Source organism: Rhipicephalus sanguineus, chromosome 1 (genome assembly GCF_013339695.2).
Source record: "Rhipicephalus sanguineus isolate Rsan-2018 chromosome 1, BIME_Rsan_1.4, whole genome shotgun sequence".
Lineage (NCBI taxonomy): Eukaryota > Metazoa > Arthropoda > Arachnida > Ixodida > Ixodidae > Rhipicephalus > Rhipicephalus sanguineus.
The window spans coordinates 77,080,753-77,100,688 of record NC_051176.1 but is presented as its reverse complement, the minus strand read 5'-3'; the positions used below and the strand labels follow the sequence as shown (position 1 = coordinate 77,100,688).

The 19,936-nt window shown below is 44.2% G+C and overlaps 1 protein-coding gene across 3 annotated transcripts in view; it reads left to right on the top strand.

Moving 5' to 3' along the window:
* LOC119393175 (rab-like protein 6) overlaps nucleotides 1–19,936 on the top strand; it is a 113,200-nt gene that overhangs the window by 11,996 nt on the left and 81,268 nt on the right. For all 3 annotated transcript variants that reach the window (XM_049414834.1, XM_049414828.1, XM_037660013.2), the window contains exons 2-8: nucleotides 1,707–2,009; nucleotides 4,345–4,482; nucleotides 8,872–8,963; nucleotides 12,429–12,569; nucleotides 15,127–15,232; nucleotides 16,097–16,200; nucleotides 18,692–18,816. In XM_049414834.1, the coding sequence (XP_049270791.1) occupies nucleotides 1,755–2,009; nucleotides 4,345–4,482; nucleotides 8,872–8,963; nucleotides 12,429–12,569; nucleotides 15,127–15,232; nucleotides 16,097–16,200; nucleotides 18,692–18,816 (961 nt within the window). In that variant the 5' untranslated portion in view covers nucleotides 1,707–1,754. The remainder of the gene's footprint in view (nucleotides 1–1,706; nucleotides 2,010–4,344; nucleotides 4,483–8,871; nucleotides 8,964–12,428; nucleotides 12,570–15,126; nucleotides 15,233–16,096; nucleotides 16,201–18,691; nucleotides 18,817–19,936) is intronic.

Genomic DNA, 19,936 nt, shown 5'->3' with positions numbered 1-19,936 from the left:
GAATGGCCTCATTATCGAATTTTATTGCCTGACGAATCAACTGCCGTAAAAATTTTTAGAATTCACTTAGTATGAGCGGAGTTACAGGGATTTGCCATAAGCTTTAAGCGCTTTCTCACTCATTTCGTCCGAGTGAATGAGCTGGAAGCTATACAGGGGAGACGACAAGGGGGTAAGAAGCTACGTCCTTACGTCAGCATGCATCATGACCTTGAGCACTTTTTCTTTTTTTTCTTTGAACGCGCGCCTCACTTTCAGTGTGATCATGAGCCTGGTGGTGTAATTCTATATTGTGTGTAATTCTAACACTATAGAGCATGGCTCCAGGATGTCGCTGCTCATGGCATCATTTGTCGGGAGAAGAGTGAGCGATCCCTAGCGCTCACTTTGAAATTAAATTGTAAATTCCGTGCCACGTACTGTGGTATAATGTTTGGCTCGCATGTTCACGGGGTTCTCGACTATACCTATCGGCAGCATTTTCTGACTGTGTTCAAAAAGGGTTTAAGGGTCCCGTCTATTTGGCCAGATAATTTTTACTGCTTGTGTCTGGTGTTTCAACCACTCTCATAAAATAGCATGTGCAGGCTTAAATTAAAATGTGCATTGATACCTGGAAAAAGAATTTGTGAGTATAAAATTACTGCTCATTTTGTATGCTCTCAGTGTGATGAAATTTCAGAGATATCGAAAGTAAGAGCATGAAAGTTTAATCTGGAAAATTAATTTTTTTTTATCACTAATATTTATCGCTTTCCATATCGTGGCTCAAGGGCACCCTTGTCACATCTCCTGTAAACTGCTGCTCTGCACGTGACAAACGTGACAGTTCGAGCTTATCTCCGTCTTGTATGCCCTTCAGTCTATCTTGCTGCCTGAGGTAAACAGCCGTAACGTGCCATTGTCTCGCCACTGTGATTGTCTCTCAGTTTCTTTGTGAGCAACAGGTCTGGGCTGTTTTTGTTCTTGGTGTTAAGTGGGCCTTGAAGTCGGAGCAGGTGGGCTGTCACTTCAGGGATGCTTCATTAATAACTGAGCTAGTCTCACTTGTTTATCACCAACGCACAAAATTACTTATTCCGTACTTGCTGTTTAGTAATTGCTTCAACCTTCTTTTTTGCTGCTCTTGGTGCACGCCATTGGGGATGCCATTATGCCAGTAGTGAAAACATTCTGAAAATGTCTTGGGTAACTATAGGAAAAGGTAAGGCCAGCAGAGAGATGATGTAAGGAGTCACCGCAGCTGATTGTGTAAACGTATAGCTCAGCCAAAAGACAATGAGACCATTATTTACACTTGGCCTGATGTACACTTGCATTTCCTGGAAGGCCCAAGGCTATGCTGATTGGAAAATAAACTAGCCGGGAGGTTATGGTTGAGAGCACTTGTAAAATTTCTTTCTGTAGAGTAAAGAGTAGTGGGTAGAACTATTAATGTGCTAGTTAGTAAAATTATTATCAGAACATTGCGTATTAACACTTCAACAATGAGCTGTGCTGGCATATATGGGAGCAAAAAAAATGCGATAGATTGTTGCCATGCACAAAGATTTGCACTTATGTTTATTTTCTTTATTTAAATTGAACAGTTGTTAAGTCAGCATTTACCTTATTTAAGTGTCTTTTCAATTTTGGCTGTGTGTTTCTCAATGGAATCCACAGATTTCCCGCTGTTAATGTATACACTGCTTGGGTTCACGCCACAGGTCGGTGCCATCCTCTTGGCAGAGCAGCAGTTGTGAAGTTCTGGCAAGATGCTCACAGCCTTCAAGAAGCTAGTGGGCAACAGCGGCGATGGTGGAGGGGGAGCCGCTGGTGGAGGGAAGCACCAGCCCCCGTCTGGCATGCAAGCCATGGAGCAAAGCCTGCAGAAGCGGTTTGCTCGAGGTGTCCAGTACAACATGAAGATCGTCATCAAGGGGGACCGCAATGTGGGCAAGTCGTGTCTCTTGCTGCGCCTGCAGGGCCAACCATTCAAGGAGGAGTATCTGCCCAGTGACGAGATCCAGGTGAGAAGGACACTGCAGGTGTTGCGCTGAATTGGACATTCGTCTATGTAAAAGTTCTGTCTGGACAGATTCCTGAATTTCACTTCCATTTTTCTGATATGTTTAGCTGCAAATATTGTTAGAGAGCAGTCTTCAGTATTAGCTTTGATCAGGTTTAGTGAGGCACATTGGACTGAGCGGGTGAATTCTTAATTCACAGTTTTGTTTTTGCAGCTTTGTTGATTTTGGAGAGAAGACAAACATGAAGCTAAATGTATACAGGTGGACAATATGAAAAGTAACGCCATACTGCCAGGACACAATTTAACTGCTGAGCCCTCTCTAGGGAATATACCACAGTTGCATCCCTTGCAGCACCTTTGTCCCCTCCCGTATTTTTCCGGCTGCTCCGATTTTGATCCTTTTGTATTGTTGTCAATAGTCAGGTGCCATCTGGTTGCGTATTTTAAAAGCAAATTTTAGTACAACAACAGGCAGCATTTCATGTCGGAAATTACTGAAAGTTGCAGCCAGGGTCATTCATGTTACTAATTCGTTATCTAATACTAGAAGTAGCTGAAGCATACAACTATATTTTTAATTTGAGTTTCTTCTCAATCTTGAAGAAAGAGAAGTTTGAAGAAAGAAAAAGAGAAATTGATCTCAATTTTGCAAGAATGTCTTCACTTTGAAGACATTCTTGCAAAATTTCCCGTGCATTTTTGAAAGCTTTGGAACCTCCTCTGTATTTTGTTGCTCTGCTTTTGTTTACAAGTGAATGAATAGAATTCTTCTGTGTTGCTGGCATTGTTATGTTCATGGGAACATTGCTGCCTAATGAAAGTGCATCCATGGTTTTTGTACCTTACTAGAGTATAGAATATTTCTGGCTTTCAGTATATGTAATATATATACGAAGTTTCTAGGTACTTTGTGGAGCAGATGCTTTATGCACATGACTCTGAACTTTATTTTAATGGTACCTTGCGTTGTTGGCCTTAGTTGCATGTGACCTTTTAAAACCGATTGACACTTTCTACTCCATACATTTCTTGCCATAGAAACAATGTGGAAGGCTGTGAGAAAATTGCATGTTTCTTTCTTTCAGGCCAAATTGAATACGATACATTACTCTCTTCTGATCCTAAGAAGTCTTTGAACTGTCTGTGTGAACTTTTGAAATCCACATTCACCTGACTTCAATAATGCAACTTTTTGGAACTTCTGGTTTTGCACAGTAGGTTCTTCGACTGAGATCATGAAATGTCCTTCTAGCTCTGCTTTTACATCTTTTCTCCTGTGAAACACTGGAGTAAAAAGAACAATAAAATTGGCTGTAATCTGTCTATTGAAATCGTATAGACATGCAAGGTGAGAAGAAGGTTATTTTATTCGAGCAAAATATTTTTACCACCTGATTTTACTGGGGCTGCACCTCCTTCCATAATGCAGAAAAGTAATTTGGGTTATTGTATACACTGTATAGCACTGTTATTTTGGTCTCTTTGCGTCATCACTGGTAGTATGTATACTTTAATGTTACCGTAAAAAAAAGAGTAATCTGGCTCTCTTGATGCCGAGTTGGTTTTCTTGGACAGTAGACTTGCGCTCCTGTAGAAAACTACACAATTAAAACAGAATAAAAAAAGGGGCCCTTACCCATTCTGTATTCTCTGTATTTGCCCCAAAATTCATTCTTGAACTCCAGTGACTAGTGCATATTTTCAAATGGTTATATACTAGACATTCTCAGCAAGAAACTGAAGTTGTTTTTTTCTCGTTCTTTATGCAAAAATGTTCTAAAAGCCTTAGGGTAAATTCATGATTGTAAAACGTAAATGCAGGTGAACCAATGTGTCAAAGGAACAGAGGTCACCTCTGTTCCTTTCTTAGCTCATCTTAAAAGGGTAGCGGAGTGGACGCATTAGTTTTCCATATTACTAAACAGTGCAGCATGACACACTTGTCCTTGTTCTTTTGAATCTGCTGTCTTGTTTCACACTTTAGCACTCAGTACTTATCTTCAAAGGCCCCAAATTGTGATGCCATGTTCCAAGTCAGTTTGTCTGGCAACACTTTTACGTGATACTCATTACAAGGCTTCTCTGTAGCTTTGGGCATTCATAAGTATTGCGATGCTCTTTCAGCCAGTTTTTTTAGGGCACTCAACATTGAAGTGAAATTAGTGCACTGATTACAGGAAGTGTGGCCATCGGCACCTTTCTGTCACTGCTGACTGCACTGGTTTAGGCGGCCAGCTCATGGTACAAGTAATGCCAGTGGGCTTTGGCACAAGCAGGATTGAGTCGGAGGTACCGTAGATTTCCTTTTTCACATTGTGGTGTCGTTTTCCCAGGTGGCCAGTATACAGTGGAGCTACAAGGCCACTGATGATATTGTCAAGGTGGAGGTCTGGGATGTGGTGGACAAAGGCAAGAAGCGGAAGCCCATCAAGGGTCTGAAACTGGACAACTCGATGGCTGACGCTCAAGGGGTGAGCAACTGTAGTGGTGTTGACTGCAGCTCGTGAGGCTTCTCGTGTGCTGGTACACAAGAAGCCCCATCATTTTCTTGTGCTAATGCAGCTCCACACTGTATGGTGTGAAGCTGTATTGCTGCTGCATATTGAATTGTTGCCACACGTAATACTATACAGTACGCGTAAAAGTACTTCAGATACATTTTTTACATGGAACAAGAGGTGTCGTATTGGAAACCAATTACAATACAACCTCGGTGATATGAATCTTGTGGGGTCACCGAAAATATTCGTATCATCCGAAATTCGTATCACTAGAAAACATGGAAAATTAGTATGCAACAATAGAAAGCTGGCGTACATTTTCATTTATTGTTTCTCAGCGCCGCAGCAACGTCACGAACAACTCTGAATGATTGGCAGTGACGTCTTTTAGACATCAAAGATCATACTTGTACTCGTAAATATACGGCACGCACGCGCGTGTGTAATTAATGAACCAGATGTGTCGTGACCTGCGACAGCGGTAGCCCCCTTTCTAATCTTAGTGTGCTTTTCTGCATGACACCAGAGTACTGCGGTGAAAGTGACTTAACGAGTGCTTTGCACACGATAGATGAAGGCCAGAAAATTTTAGAACCGTTGTCTTTTGATGTTATTATTTTCGTATCACGATGCTATTGGGGATCTTTTTCAAGCGATTCACGGCTGTGCCTGTACAGTTGGGAGTCTCCTGTGCAAATCGGACAGTTGGCAGATGTGCATGTCCCCAACAATCATGTATGTTGACGTTGCGAGGCCTGGCTCCTTCACCAAGACCGTCTGCTTCCTCTTTCTGTCCTCGTCCACCGTTCATAGGATGTCTGATTGTGAGGACATGGGTTGCATTGACGTGGCAGGCATGTGTAAACACAGTACAATGACGCTGCCTCGAGCACAGCAGCGCGCATAAACTCGTTGGGAAAAGAAAAAAAAAAAGAGTGCTATGTAAACGCCATCTGTAATCTAAACGCGAAGGCACACGAAGGAGGATGGGCGCATTAAGGCCTCCAAAATTTGCGTGCACAATCTCGGAGGCTACGACCTGCCGCTGGTGGCCTATTCTGACAAATTAGCAGCGTGGCATGCATGCCCGCGCTTGGGTTCCCGCGCTCGCGCGTGATTGCTGTGTCTTCCGCATCAGCACGGGCAGCACTTGTTCGTACCTGCATGGTAGCATACGTTTGTATCAAACATTGTGGGTTGAAAATCTGTTCACAACAACCGTACTCCATTACTTGCAGGCTAATGGACCTTGGCCGCGACCACAGAAAAATTCATATCACCCCGAAATTCGTACGAGTCGTAATCATATCACCGAGGTTCTACTGTAAAGGGAATCCTAGTGTCTTCTCTTTAAGCCAGCTTTAAAAGAATGGTTCATGGGCATAGGCATACAGTTGAACCCCTTTATAAGAGACACTGATATAAGAGACACGTGGGGTATAAGAGACACCAGCGTGCTACATGAAAGTAAGGGTTGATAGGAAAATGCATAACTTAGTACCCTGCTTATAAGAGACACCTCATATAACAGGCAAGAATTTCTCCCCCATGCGTGCCTCTTATAAAGGGGTTCAACTGTATAGGATTGGGAAAGTCAAATAAGCTATCTCAGAGTGAATTGCACAATGCTGTATTGTGCAAGCATGTTGCGAACAATTAGTGGCGGCCATGTTCGAAGGCCAGTTTCACATTTGCTTGGGGGTTCTTGCCATTGGTGTGCTTGCCTTTTCAAGGTCACCAGCTTGCTATGTTCCGTACAATCTTGTGTATCTTCACTTACTTCCAGTGTAGAAAATTGTGTAAAATAGGTGATAACTCCAACAGTACAATTTTAGAATGCAGTGTCTCATGGGCTTGCAGCCATTGTTGGTTCACAAGTCAATGTAAAGCCAGCACAGTTGAATACCTTCATGGCAAATGGTGTTATTACACATACCTACACAGTCTTTCACCTGTTGCATTATAGCTGCAATTCCACTTTGCATGGCAACTTTGTAAGTGGAATGCATTCACCTCTATAGGAAAAAAAAACAAAAAAAACATGGGTGCCAAAATGGGTTGCCCTATGTATGGTTGTTCACTATGTGATGTTTTGAATAAGCTTTATGAACAGTGCTATATGTGGGGAACTATTACAGAAGAGTGTTTCGCAGTTAACTATGTCAAGTGAAAAAAACATGAAAAGGCATGCATCACATTGCCTTGATTTGTTTTGTTAGTGCAGAATGTTATTGATTTGAGTCTTCATGCAGAAGAGGTTGTTGCATTAAACTTTTTCTTGCACGTTTGTTCTCAGGTGTTCAAAGTGTTCACTTGAGGTTGTTGCTGGTTATTTTTATTTAGGGATTACTGCAGGGGGGGGGGGGGGGAGGGGCCTGTAGAGGCCCATGCAAAAGGGGCGTAGGTATAGAAACATCAGCAAGTGTAAGCAGAAAGGAAAAACAAAAAAAAAGGAATGTAGATTACGCAGCAAAGCTGCAGAAACAAAATTTGTACGGTAGGTGCAACTCACTAATACAACCGCAACAAATGAAAATATTGAAAAAAATTACATCCAAGATGTTGCAGTACCAATGCAAGAAAGGTAAAACAACCAAACAAACTTAAAGCTAAACTTTCTGACAGAATCGCCTGTCTGATTGGGTCAATTATGACTTTCACATGGCAACAACCAAAAAATGGGTTTGTTTTCCCAATACCAATTCAGTTCCTTTTTCATGGGTGATGACAGGGTGATGTCGAGGTTCACTATTTCAGCGTCATTCATGATTGAGGTGAGAAGAAAAGGTGAAGAAGCTTCTTTTTTGATGATGAGGGTGTTGAGCTTTCCTTTGGCTATGTGGGCTGTGGGCTGGGGGCAATTGATGTGCTGGGGGCAATCATAGACGGCTGAATTCACTCTGGGCATGCTTTTTCTTGCCTAGTTTTGGCTGTGTATAAACCATGAATATAAATTGACAGCAGATTTTCTTTGTAACAGTTTTAAGTTGTTTACGGTTTCCTTTGCCACTGCATAAATAATTTTCCTAGTGGTAATTTTCACAGTGGTGTTCAGGACTGTCGGTGGAACAGTTGTTATAATAAATGAACCCATATAATACGGGATACTTACAGTTCACAGTGCATTTCATGATAAAGGTGCTTTGCCTATGCCTTGTACTTGCCGGTACTTGCAAAACTTTTATTACATTAGGGTAATCTGCAGTTTGCCATCACTGTGACTGTAACCTCATTACTGCACCTACTGCTAAATGAGTGGCAAATACCTCAACACCGGGCATTGACGAAATGCTCTTGCATGAAAGGTGCTTATTGAAAAAGTCACCGTTTTGCCCAAAAGGCGAAGCTCTGACGGTGATAGCAATATACGACCATCTATAAAAATATCAATAGCTTTATTGGCCTTATATATGGGGGCTTTCACAACCTGAGGTGATGAACAGTGCAAACGGAAGTGAGCAAAAATGTTGAGTTGCTTCTCGTTTTATTGAGATAACATGAGCTGCAGCCTTAAAGCGTGTGGAAATCCCACTTCGCCGGTGCCTGACTGCTCAAGGCCATGTTAACTGGAGGAGATGCATGCTTAATCTGTCACTTTTCTGTTGACATTTTCTGTTTAGTTTTAGCTTGAGCTCTGCATTGGTACTTGTGCATCAACTCCTCTTGTCATCATTGAATGTGCCACGTTTATAAAGTAGCCCAGCTGTTGCTTTTTTGTTCTAGTACCACGTCGTTTAACATCATTGACACTTTTCTATTGAGCTTTAGTTTGAGCTCCGCATTCGTATAAAGCTGTATAGTCACTTGTACAGTGACACCTATGCCCCCCCCTCCCCCTGCATAGGAATAGTATAGAAGCTACCGCATTATTGGCACAGCTGCTGGTCATCTCTAAACAAACGGCCACTCATGAAACATGACTATGCTTGTTCCAGAAAGCGTGCTCTTGTGGCATCCAGTGGCTTGTCCAGTGGAGCATCCAGTGTTGTAGGCTGTGCTGGGGCCATGGGTAGGGTCCTCCGCCATATTTGGAAACACTGCTTTTTTTTTCTTGTACCTTCACATATTTGATTTGACATCAGTAATTTTTCTTTTTTTTTGTTTTGGTACGAGACGTCGGTATCTCACACTAAATTCGGGAGTCACCAACAGGCAACAGTGCCTTTGCTTAGAGCACAGGTGTGTACATCAGCTTTTAGAATATGCAGCAAGGCTTTCAGTAAATTTGCTTGCTTGGAACTGGTTCATTGCATAATAATGTGAATAGGCATATATTTTTATAGTCACAGTTACTCACTGTCCATAAAGCTTCTTCTGATTTAGTGTAGAAATTAAAAAGCTTTCCTTCTTGTATGGCAGGTACCTGAGGAGGCTGCATTGGATGCAGAGTTCATCGATGTGTACAAGGGCACAAATGGGGTCGTCATGATGCTAGACATCACCAAGCAATGGTGAGTATACACCCTGACCTTTTGATTTATAAGTTAGAGAAACAGATTGTGGGTTTTGGTCCCTACTGACGACAAGTTGTTTTTCCATCCACTTAATTTCTATTTTTGTCATAATCACTACACTGCAGTTAAAAACTACAAACAATGTCTTCTCTGCTTTCCTTCGCTTCACTGCATTTTCTCTTGAGAGCCCTACAACACTTTTTGCCGATTGGTGCCGAATGCTGCCGATTGGTAATTGAAGCTCTTGCGAACATGTGAGCCAATCATTATGGTGCAGCACGAGGCATGGAATTTACAATTAAATTTCAAAGTGAGCTAGAAATCACTCGCTATTCTCTCGACACATGTTGCCATATACTAGAGCTGTGCGAATAGCAAAATTTTGGGTGCGAAGCGAATTCGAATAATAAAGGTTCAGTGCGAATCGAATCGAATAATTTTCGAATAATTTTCGAATATTTCTCAAACATTATTCGAATACTTCGAAGTGGAATTGCAGAAAAAAGTTGCAGAGAATCCCTAAGTATGTTCTTGTGAGATAGCAACATGAAAGTGTTTCTTTTTGCTAGATTGATGAAGCGCTGGTGGTGTTTCATAGTTGTCTTATCAAGAATGAGGCAATGTAGAGGCCGAATTGTATTTATGTACATGATTTGGTGCAACCAAAGTGTTGCCGACAACACTTTACACGTGATAGGCAAAGATGCCATTTCCTCAGCTTCTCCTCCTCTTCCAACTTCTGTGGAAGCCCAACTGATGTGGCGGACAAGGGTGTGCTCCCTTCAAGTCCGGAGTTCCAAAGCTGGCTCGTAGACGTCGATATATAAGAACATCTGAAATTTTGGATGCTAAAAAGCTTTGGCTTCCGATTTTTCTGACTTCCTGCCCAAATTTCAGGTCCAAAACAGCATTAATTGAGCCCCCCACCTTTCCCACATCTTTCATCTCCATGTTGGAACCAGCGTTTTCTCGAGTTAATACATTTGCAACCGTAGCGGAGCTTGAAAGGCAGCTTTGCCGCAATGCCGGGGTGTGATGAGGTGAAGCAGATTGAAAATCTAGGGACCACTTCCAATCGAATGTTGACTGTCTCTTGGCAAAGTTCGACCGTAACGGAGCTTGAAAGGCAGCTTTGCCGCAATACCGGGGTGTGATGAGGTGAAGCATATTGAAAATCTAGGGACCACTTCCAGTCGGACGTAGACTGTCTTGGCAAAGTTCGACCGTAACGAAGCTTGAAAGGCAGCTTTGCCGCAATACGAGAGTGTAACGAGGTGAAGCATATTGAAAATTTGAAGGGGTCACTTTCAATCGGACGTCGACTGCATTTGTTTTTGGGAAGTTCGAATAGTTCGAATAGTAAAAGTCCAGTGCGAATCGAATCGAATAGCAAACACTATTAGAAAAATATTCGAACTTTCGAATATTCGCACACCCTTACCATATACCCAAAATCAACCACGTCATATACCCAAAAGCACATGAACATGGCCACTGGCTGATTTGAGCATTGTGAGCTGCATAGTTGTCACGGCTGCTGCAGTATGTCGCGACGTGCCCACGCCACCCCTTACACCTGCATTCTCGTGATCAGACTGAAAGGGGAGCGCATGTTCAAAGAAAACAAGAAAGTGCTCAAGGTCACGACGTGCACTGACGTACGTACATAGCTTCTTGCCCTCTTGTCATCCCTCCCCCTGTGCACCTTTCAGCACGCTCGCTGGAACAAAAGGAAAGAGAAAGCGCTTGGAGTGTGCGACAAATTCTTGTAGCTCCATTCGTACTTGACGGATTCTAAAATGTTTTGCGGCAGTTGATTCGGGAAGCAATAAACTCTGATAGTGAGGTTATTCGAGGGTTACTTAGAAAAGTGTTGCAGGGCCCCGTTACAGGGACCCCGAAACGGTTTTGACGATTTTGTATAAACACTTTAAGCCGGTAAAGCAAGTCCTAAGAATCATTTGCAGGCTGATTTAAGCTCTTTGCGTCATCTGTGTAATTTATTACAAGACTTTAATCATGCAAATCGCTACAAGTCACAGCGGCTCAGCTGAACAAGTTTTCAACTTCCGACTTCCTCCTTACGTAGCATTGTTCCTCCTCACGTAGCACTGGCAACAGATCTGATTGGGTGAGTCCAGTCTACGTCACTGAACCTCGAGTGGGCAGCGAGCGTCATCTGCCTGTGTTATGACATGCTCCGTGTTGACATGAGCTGCGTGACTGTGTTTATCTCGAAGTTTCTTTTCTCAGACACCATGAATTGTCCAAGCTGAATTGTGTGCTGCAAATCTAGCAGTTGGTGGCTTGTAAAGCTGCAACATCGTGTAAGGCTTGTGAAGCGGTATTCACACTAGGGAGAAATCGGCGGAGGACACGGGGGGTTTGCGGATCACGTGACCGCGGCGTCACGGATTAGTGAGTGGGCGCGACCCCTCCGCGACTTCTCGGAGGATACGGGGACCTTTTCCCCAACAGGACAAACGATCCCCCGGCGGTGGGGGATATAGCGGAATTTCGGGTTCTTGTTTGGCCACATTGTTGCACTTGCTCCTGCAGAGAGCGGCAGTGGGTGTCCAGTCTGCAGTGAGTGTCCAGTCTGCAGTTGGGGTCATCTGCAGCTCGCCATCAGCAGCTCGTGAAACGGGCGATACAAGCCACACGAGTAGTCTGGTAACACTGGTCTCCCCCTCCGTTCGCCCCGTACGTGTGAGTGGGGGACATTTGTGAGGGATTCTCCTCACGAGCTGACGTCACTAGGCTCCGCCTTTATCCCCCAAGGATTTGTCCCCCCGTCTGAATACCCCTTTACTTGTAAGGCATCTCGCGAGCAGTCGCTGCAGTGAGTGTCAGGCTCTCGCTATTCGATCAACGCCAGCATACACGTGTCTGAGGCTGTAACTTCACCCCTCAAACACGCAATCACATTGCCCGAGTTTATGCTTATCTGTGATCGTTCTCAAATACCTTTTTTTTTTTGACCACATGCCTTTGTAGATTGTCACCGTACAGCAGAATAAAATAAAAACGGCTGGTAGTGTGGTGGCATATGGCGGAGCAGATCTCGCCACTCCGTGCACTTCTCTTTTGCCAGAGGGTGCGCTGCAGTTGACAGCGACGCCTCTGTATTCGATGAGTTGAGGGGAGTATACATATAATTGCCGTAGCTGCCTTGGTATACTGTGCGTCACTTAATTTGTGGTGCGAATGATTTGCTGATACTGTAGCCTAAACGCTGACAAAACTTCAAAAACCATTTCAGGGTCCTTTTAAGAACTAATGGTAATACTAAATGCTTAAAAAATGCCTTTCACTTGCTCCAAAGCGTTTTTGAGCCTTAAAAAGAAAGAAAGATGGTTCGGGATCTTTCTGGCAGTGCTAGTATTTCTTTAAAAACTGAGCATTTGTACGTGTGTCTTGCTTGCCTTACAAGCTGAATATTCTGCCTTTTTTTGCTCCCAGGACCTTTGACTACGTGCAACGCGAGCTGCCCAAGGTTCCGGCCAACATTCCAGTTCTGGTTCTGGCCAACCATCTAGACATGAAGCACCACCGAAACATCACCGAGGACCAAGTGCGCTTCTATGTTGAATCCGTAGAGCGGTGCGTTATTGCCATTCTTATTCTTTTCAGGTGTAAACTGAGTTGCTTGATGGCCATCTGGCTTGAAGTTGAATGCTTGTGAGTGAACATGTGTTGGTAAACATATTTGTTGGGCGCTGCAGCATTGGGACCTCTATTACATTATTTTCTTTGCTGCTTTTATCGGACATTGCGTACCATTAGCTTCCAGGGAACGGTTTGGTTATAAGCGAGAAATTTTGATGAGGTATATTGGTTTCATTTTGTAAAACTCAGTTTTAACTGTGAAGACCAATATTCTAGGGTAACTTGATACAATAAAAGCTCGTTAATTCGACACCCGTTAATTCGGAAATTCGGATAATTCGGACGGCTCTATTGGTCCCGGCCAAAGTGCATGTTAATCTATGGGGCCAAACCTTCGTTAATTCGTCAGAATTGGGCTCCGCACCGCTTAATTCGGACAAATTCTGACGGCTGCCGCTACACAAATGTGTGGTAAAGCAGCGCTGGCACCACTGGGGCGAAACCGAAACTTGAGTGACATCGCCATCGTCATCAACTAGTGGGGGCGATCGCAGCGTCACCAAACGTCGGCGTCTTCTTCGCTCCACTGCGCCTCCGATGCCATTTTCCCTTGTGTTGTGTCGGCACCGTCTCTTCTTGCGGAGTTCTTGTTTTTTCCCGTTGTAACCGTGTTTACGTGCGAGGCCCGAGCATGTGGCTGTAGCCGACAGTGGCATTGACGAGGTGTCAGCCGAGTCCACCGACGGTGACTGCCCGACCTTCGATGCTGTCCTTCCCACAGATATGACCCTTCAAGGGCCCCTCACCAGGCCACATAGCAAATTTTAGTTAGACGCTCGAAGTTGTTGTGTGCCGAATGAAGAGCAGTATGCCACAAGAATTTTTCAAATCGGTTCATTACGAGCTGAGAAAAACAATAATTTGTAGCGGCGCGAAACCATGATGCAAGGAGGCGAGTTTCAAACTCTTGCCACTCGCCCCGTGTAGCCTTAGCAAGCCAAATCCCTTCCCTACCCTCTTCACTTGACACATACGCTTGAACACGTCATGCGCATGCATGGTCACGTGCGCATGACGTGCCCGAGCCAGCCCGAGCACGCGAGCTGTGTTGCACGGCCGCTACCTTTTTTTTATGTAGCGGCCATGGGCGTTTTGTCTGCGTTCTCTGTGGTGTACTGCCTGTTTCTGCGGGACGGGCATGCAAGTTGAGAGATTTGTACGAGCACGAGAGTGGCGGTATCATGAGCCAGTGGCGCATTAACGTTTACTTGGACGCGGTAGAATAAATGAGCATAATGAGTGCTCGAACGCGCCAGAACATTACTTTCGTTTCCAGGGCTGGCGTCTGCTCGATGCGCTAACCGCGGGGAGACGAACGCATGTGAAAGGGAGGCACATCAGCCCCGCATCTTGCTGCAATTCACGAAAAAAAAATGAAAAAGACTCACACATTCGCTTTGTGTGTCTCATTATTTCTCTCAAGTTTTATTAATCTATTCAAGCAACAAATTACACAAACTACACATGTCGTGTCAAATAATTAGGGCAGTGCCACGTGCTACTGTTGGCGACGTCAGAGCACAGTCGTCTACGTAGAGGAGCGACGTCACAGCACTACCATCTACGTAGGGCCATTTTCTCATGTACGTCATCCCCTCATTCTCTAAAGCGCGCGCCCGCGAGAAGAAGGGCAAGCAGCGTTCACCTTGAAATTTGACCCGTTTCTGCGGCGCGTAGCGTTGCAAATTTTGGCAGACGTGATCGTGAACGCCCAGTGTATGCATTGCGCTCGTCAGCTCAAAATTGTCAAACCTGGTGAGGGGCCCTTTCAGGACTACATCGCGATTGATGATTGTGTCGCCACGACTGGTCTCCTGCCCGATCAAGAAATTATTAATGATGTCGCGACCTCATCGCACCTCACGGGAAGTCTCGGAGGCGCTTTTAATATTAGAGGGCGTTTGCCTGAGCACTTCCGACAGTTTGCGTGCTGTTGGCCATTTGGAAAAGTTAAGAAAAATTGTAATGTAAGCCGGAATCTGCGTGAAAACGCAGACGACCATTACAAAATACTTCAGCAAATAAAGGTATGCTTCTCCAACTTGATTTTAATGTTGTTTTTCCTGTTCATTCGTTAATTCGGCATTCGGTTAATTCGGACATTTTTCCCGGTCCCGTGAAATCCGAATTAACGAGCTTTTACTGTATAGGAAAAGAAGAATTGCAGATATGCTGAGGCACTATTGTAGCCATATGAATTTTATGAAAGTCCTCAAGGTCGAGGTAGTTTGCAAGTTTAAAATTGAAAACTAAGACATGCTTAATGTATGACACTTAAATGTTTCATATTGTGTGAACCAGTTGCATCTTGTGCTGTGCTTGTTGCCAAAGGTGCCTTATGTCGACACTACCTCACTGTTACTAGTGTTCGTGACTTGTCTTCAAATAGTATACCATATTTCCCCGTGTGTAAGACGCACCCCCTATTTTTATGACTTTCATGGGGAGAAAGTCGGTATATAAAATGTGCTTGGTTCTTGTTCACACGCAGGCCCCCGGGCAGTGCCCAGATCCGTTATGCGGAGTCATCACTGCGCAATGGTTTTGGCCTCAAGTTCCTGTACAAGTGGTTCAACCTGCCTTTCCTCCAGCTGCAGGTGGGTGACATGTTCCCAGTGCTGGGTCTTCTGAACACTGTTTCATATAACTGAAATATGGTTTAGTAGGCAATGGGATCAGGCTGTAAAGGGATTTGCATGATTAGGTGTACACCCAAACCTCATTACAAAGAAGTTGACGGGGGAGCCAAAGTTACCTTTAGGGTAGAGGTGTGCGAATATTCGAAAATTTCGAATAATGAATGGAATAGTGTTCTGTTCGATTCGGTACTACTCTTATCGAATAGTGGATATTTAAAATTGGCAAATACTTTTTCTAACAATCAGCACTGACTAGAAAACCCCAAAGGAACAAAACGGAATAGCGAGGGGACACAGGGCATTGATCTTTTTTTGTAGCTCTCTTACGCCATCTAATGATTAATAATGAAGCTGCAGAATGGCAGTTTCTTATCTGCCTCAACTGCAATATAGTCTTTGTTCCAATACTTGCCATATATGGATATACAGACAGCTACCAGACAGTGGCCATCCTAAGTCTCATGCCGCAGAGCCAGTGTTAAACACGGCGTCAAAGTAAAATTACACTGGCAGTTGCTACAGCAATGGCTGAGCGAAATGCGTGGAAAATTTACAAGAAGTTTGTCTGTGCGCAAGAAAATGCAGTCACACTTTCTGACGCTTCTTGTTAACGCAAAGTTGCGTCAAGTAGTAGAGCTATCTTTCAGGTGCAGTCTTATTACTTGACCTGAACCTTTCTTCTTAGCTTTCATTGTCTTCAGTGCTGGCTGGCTTTAGAAGACACTAATAATCTCTGTAGTTAGGAAATGTCCCTGCCTGTTTTAGTGTGTACCATTGTTGTCTAGTTGGTTATGCTGGATTGACCCCTGCTTGGCCATGCAGCGGGAGAGCTTGCTGCTGCAGCTGGAGCGGAACAGCCAGGAGACAAATGCGACCAACGACGAACTGGACATGCTGCAGGAATCTGAGGAGCAGAACTATGAGTTGTAAGTGCTCAGTGTGTTCAGCATCTCAGATTTGTCTACCAGTTGCATTGGTGATATCACTGATGTGGAACAGGCATGCACGTTGGGCAACTTGTTATGCAGAAAAAAAGTGGCCACTCTCTCTTGTCATTTACATATGTATGTAGTAAACATGGAAGCCATACAGCTTGTGAATATCCACAGCACTGTGGGTGTAAACGCAGCCAAGTATGGTAGCCAGTTAGGTGGGGAGATTAAAATTAAAATCTTTGCAGAAATAAAATGGGATCAGCTCGCACAAGACGGTAAATTGCAGATAATTGCAGGGATTCCATTCCTGCGCCGATTGTGCCAAAGTGCGTCGAATTGGATTTACTGCACCATCCTGATAAAATCGACGTAAATTGCGCCAAACTGTGTCAGAGTATAGGGTTTTACGGGGTCTATCAGCGGCAGTCGCACCGCCAGCGCCACAAAGAACGTGCAGCTTGATCTTGGGGCACCAAAGTCACAGCCATGGACCAAGGATTACTCCACAGCCAAAACAACACTCGTGCGTGTGTTGCAATTAAGCCAGGACGCCATGCACGTTGTCAACACAACTTCCGTTGTGCAAGTCGGCTCGACGGCAAAATGCGCTCTCCGTGAAGGTTCATGACTTCTGGGCCTATCGGTGGTGATCAAGTGTGGCGGTTATTTTGATATCGTCCATTCCAGAAACACTGCTGGTAGCTCGTTTCAAGCGCCGCACGGCGTGTGGCAATGTTCATTAATCAATCATGAGGATCAGTACAATCGACTGGGAAGAAAACTTGGAGGACGCTTGAGCTTTGCCTTCAAGAGTAGAACACTATAGCGTAATTGGGCCCCGCAATGCACATCACCTTCTCAGTTGCTAGCCTGGCTTCAGTTCTCGGTGCATGCCTCAACCATGCCGTAAGGAAACGAATGACTGTGCGCGTAACATTGGCTGTTTCCGAGTATCCTAGAAGGCCTGCCGAAAATACAGTTGTTAAGTGCCCACTACGCCATAATTCTTCCTTTTGCGAATCAGTGAAGGGCCCACTACACGTTCGTAAGGCAACATGCGAACCTGCACACTGTTCACTTTGTTGATGCATTTGCTGCTGCTGATGATTAAATATGTCTGAGCGCTTTGTAATGGGTGGACCTTTAAAACACCCACTCGTTGCGCAATTCACATGTTTTGACGCCTGGCCCGATTCTACGCTTCTGCCATGCAACATTACATGCATTAAGGAGACTCCTTCCACTACATAACATTCACATAGTGTTTTTTTTTCCAAAGCAGTTTCAAGAAATAGCGTGGCTCTGTGGTAGAACACCTGTTTGCCACGCAGACGGCCTGAGTTCGATTCTCACTCAAGCCCACAGATTTTTATTATTTATTTTATTTGCATCTTTCTAGATTTTTTGGTCATGGAAAAGATGATGATTTTTCGCTCACAACCATCACCGACGTCAACACTGGAATTTCTGCGAAACGAGCTTTTTAACGCTATCGCGCTAAAAAAAAGGCGTTCCCCTTCGGAGAATGCATAAGGGACTATGTCAATTTTTAGCATTGAGGCATGGGCGCCGGCAAGGGGTTGCAAAGGGCGCACTTGCACCCCCTCTCTCTCACACACACACACACACACACACACACACACCACACACACACACACACACACACACACACACACACACACACACACACACACACACACACACACACACACACAAAACACACACAAAACACACACAAAACACAACACAAAAGCCTGCCGACACCCATGCCTTGAGGCACTGTTGTATGTTGTGGCGTTTATCTGTCACTTCTGCTGATTTTAAGTCCAACATTTTATTAACATAAAGGTTATAAATTTATGGCAGGAGCCGTGTACTTTGATGACCACATACTATAGCTGCGTTTAGAGTATTATTTCATAGTTTATTGATCCAGTATTCTGTTTCTTTGGTTTCGTCAGCAAAAAAATAACTGAGGAGGTTATTCCACAACATCCAACTGCTTGGCGCGCTTATTTTTGAATAATCAAGTGAAATAATGAGTGCTCCAAAGAGCATTTTCTTCCTGAGATTTGCAACAAATCGAGATATTTATCTAGCTCATCACATGAGTTTGTAATAATTATTCAGGTATCTGAATGTAAATAGAACTTACTTCTTCAGTGTACTACTGCAGAATGTGAAATTAGCTGCTCCAGGGTGCTCCCAGATGCAAAATTACCTGCTCCAAGGTGCTCCAAAATGAAAACCTAGCCGCTCCAGAAATTGCTCCAAATCAGAAGTCCTCGATAGTATCGCTGTAATTGGGGAATGCCTTCGCCCTGTAGTGGACGTCGAATACGCTGCTGCTGATGATATCACTCAACATTGTGTCTTTAAGGTCGTTCTGTAAGAAGAAAAATCTGTGCTCTGAGCATTTCCTTGACCTGGCTGAGAGCACAGTTTCTGCCTCTTTTGCAATTTTGGTCTTTTTTTTTTGCAGGTTTGTTGAAACCCTCAACAATCGGCGGCGACAGATGGCTGAGCAGCTTTCGTCTGCCTCCAAGTTTGCAGAGGCAGCAGCTGCTACGCCAAACGGATTGCCTTCCAGCGTCACCACAGCCAACTGTGAGTGAGCTGTGCATCAATTTTTCTCTAGTACAATTGTGTGTATTTATCAAGTTAAAGGGGCCCTGCAGCACTTGTCAAGTTATCGTCGAAGGACCTCACTATCAGAGTTTATTGCCTCACGAATCGACTGCCACAAGCATTTTTAGAATCTGTCAAGTACGAGGCGGGGTTGCAGGTATTCGTCGCACGCTCTAAGCACTTTTCCTCTCTTTTCATCCCAGTGAGCTTGCTGAGAGCTACACAGTAGGGAGTTGGCAAGGGCGCAAGAAGCCACGTCCATACATCAGTGCACTTCATGACTGAGCACTTTCTTATTTTCTTTAAATGCACAGCTCCCTTTCACTATGTTCACAAGCGCACTGGTGTAGAGCGCGGTGCGGCACAGCACATTGCGGCAGCCGTGGTGCATGCAGCTCACGATGTTTGCTCAAATCAACCAGTGGCCGTGTTCATGTGGTTTTGGGTATATGACGTGGTTGATTTTGGGTATATGGGGTCATTTGTCTAGAGAATAGCGAGTGATTTCTAGCTGACTGAAATTTAATTGTAAATTCCATGCCGCGTGCTGCGCTACAGTGATTGGCTAACATGTTCGCAAGCACCTCGTCTACCAATTGGCGGCATTTTCCGACCATATTCAAAAAGTGTTGCAGGACCCCTTTAACTTGGTAGTTATAGCTTTCTGCTGCTGAATAGGTCGTAAATTTGATTCCAACTGTAGCAGCTGGGTTTCACTGCTGGCAGAATGCAAGAGTGCTTGTGCACCATGCCTTGAGTGCACTTAAAGTTACCCATACGGTTGAAAATTACTCAGTTTTGTTCTGCCGACATTCTCATTCGTGTCGTGCAGTATTCTTTGCAAGTATTTTTTTTATTTCGAGCAGTTGAGGCTTTATCTCAATTGCAAGAATCAAAGCCATTTGTGAATATTATAAAATTTTAAGGGTTGATGAAAGGAAACACAAGAAAACAAAGCAGGCACTCGTGGATTTACGGTTATTGGTCTGTACTACAGATATATTGTAAGGGAATTTCTGAAGAACACTCTTTCAACAAAGCTGCAAGGCAGCTAATGGATGGAAGGCAGTCATGGTTATTAGGTGAAGGCCAGGCAGCT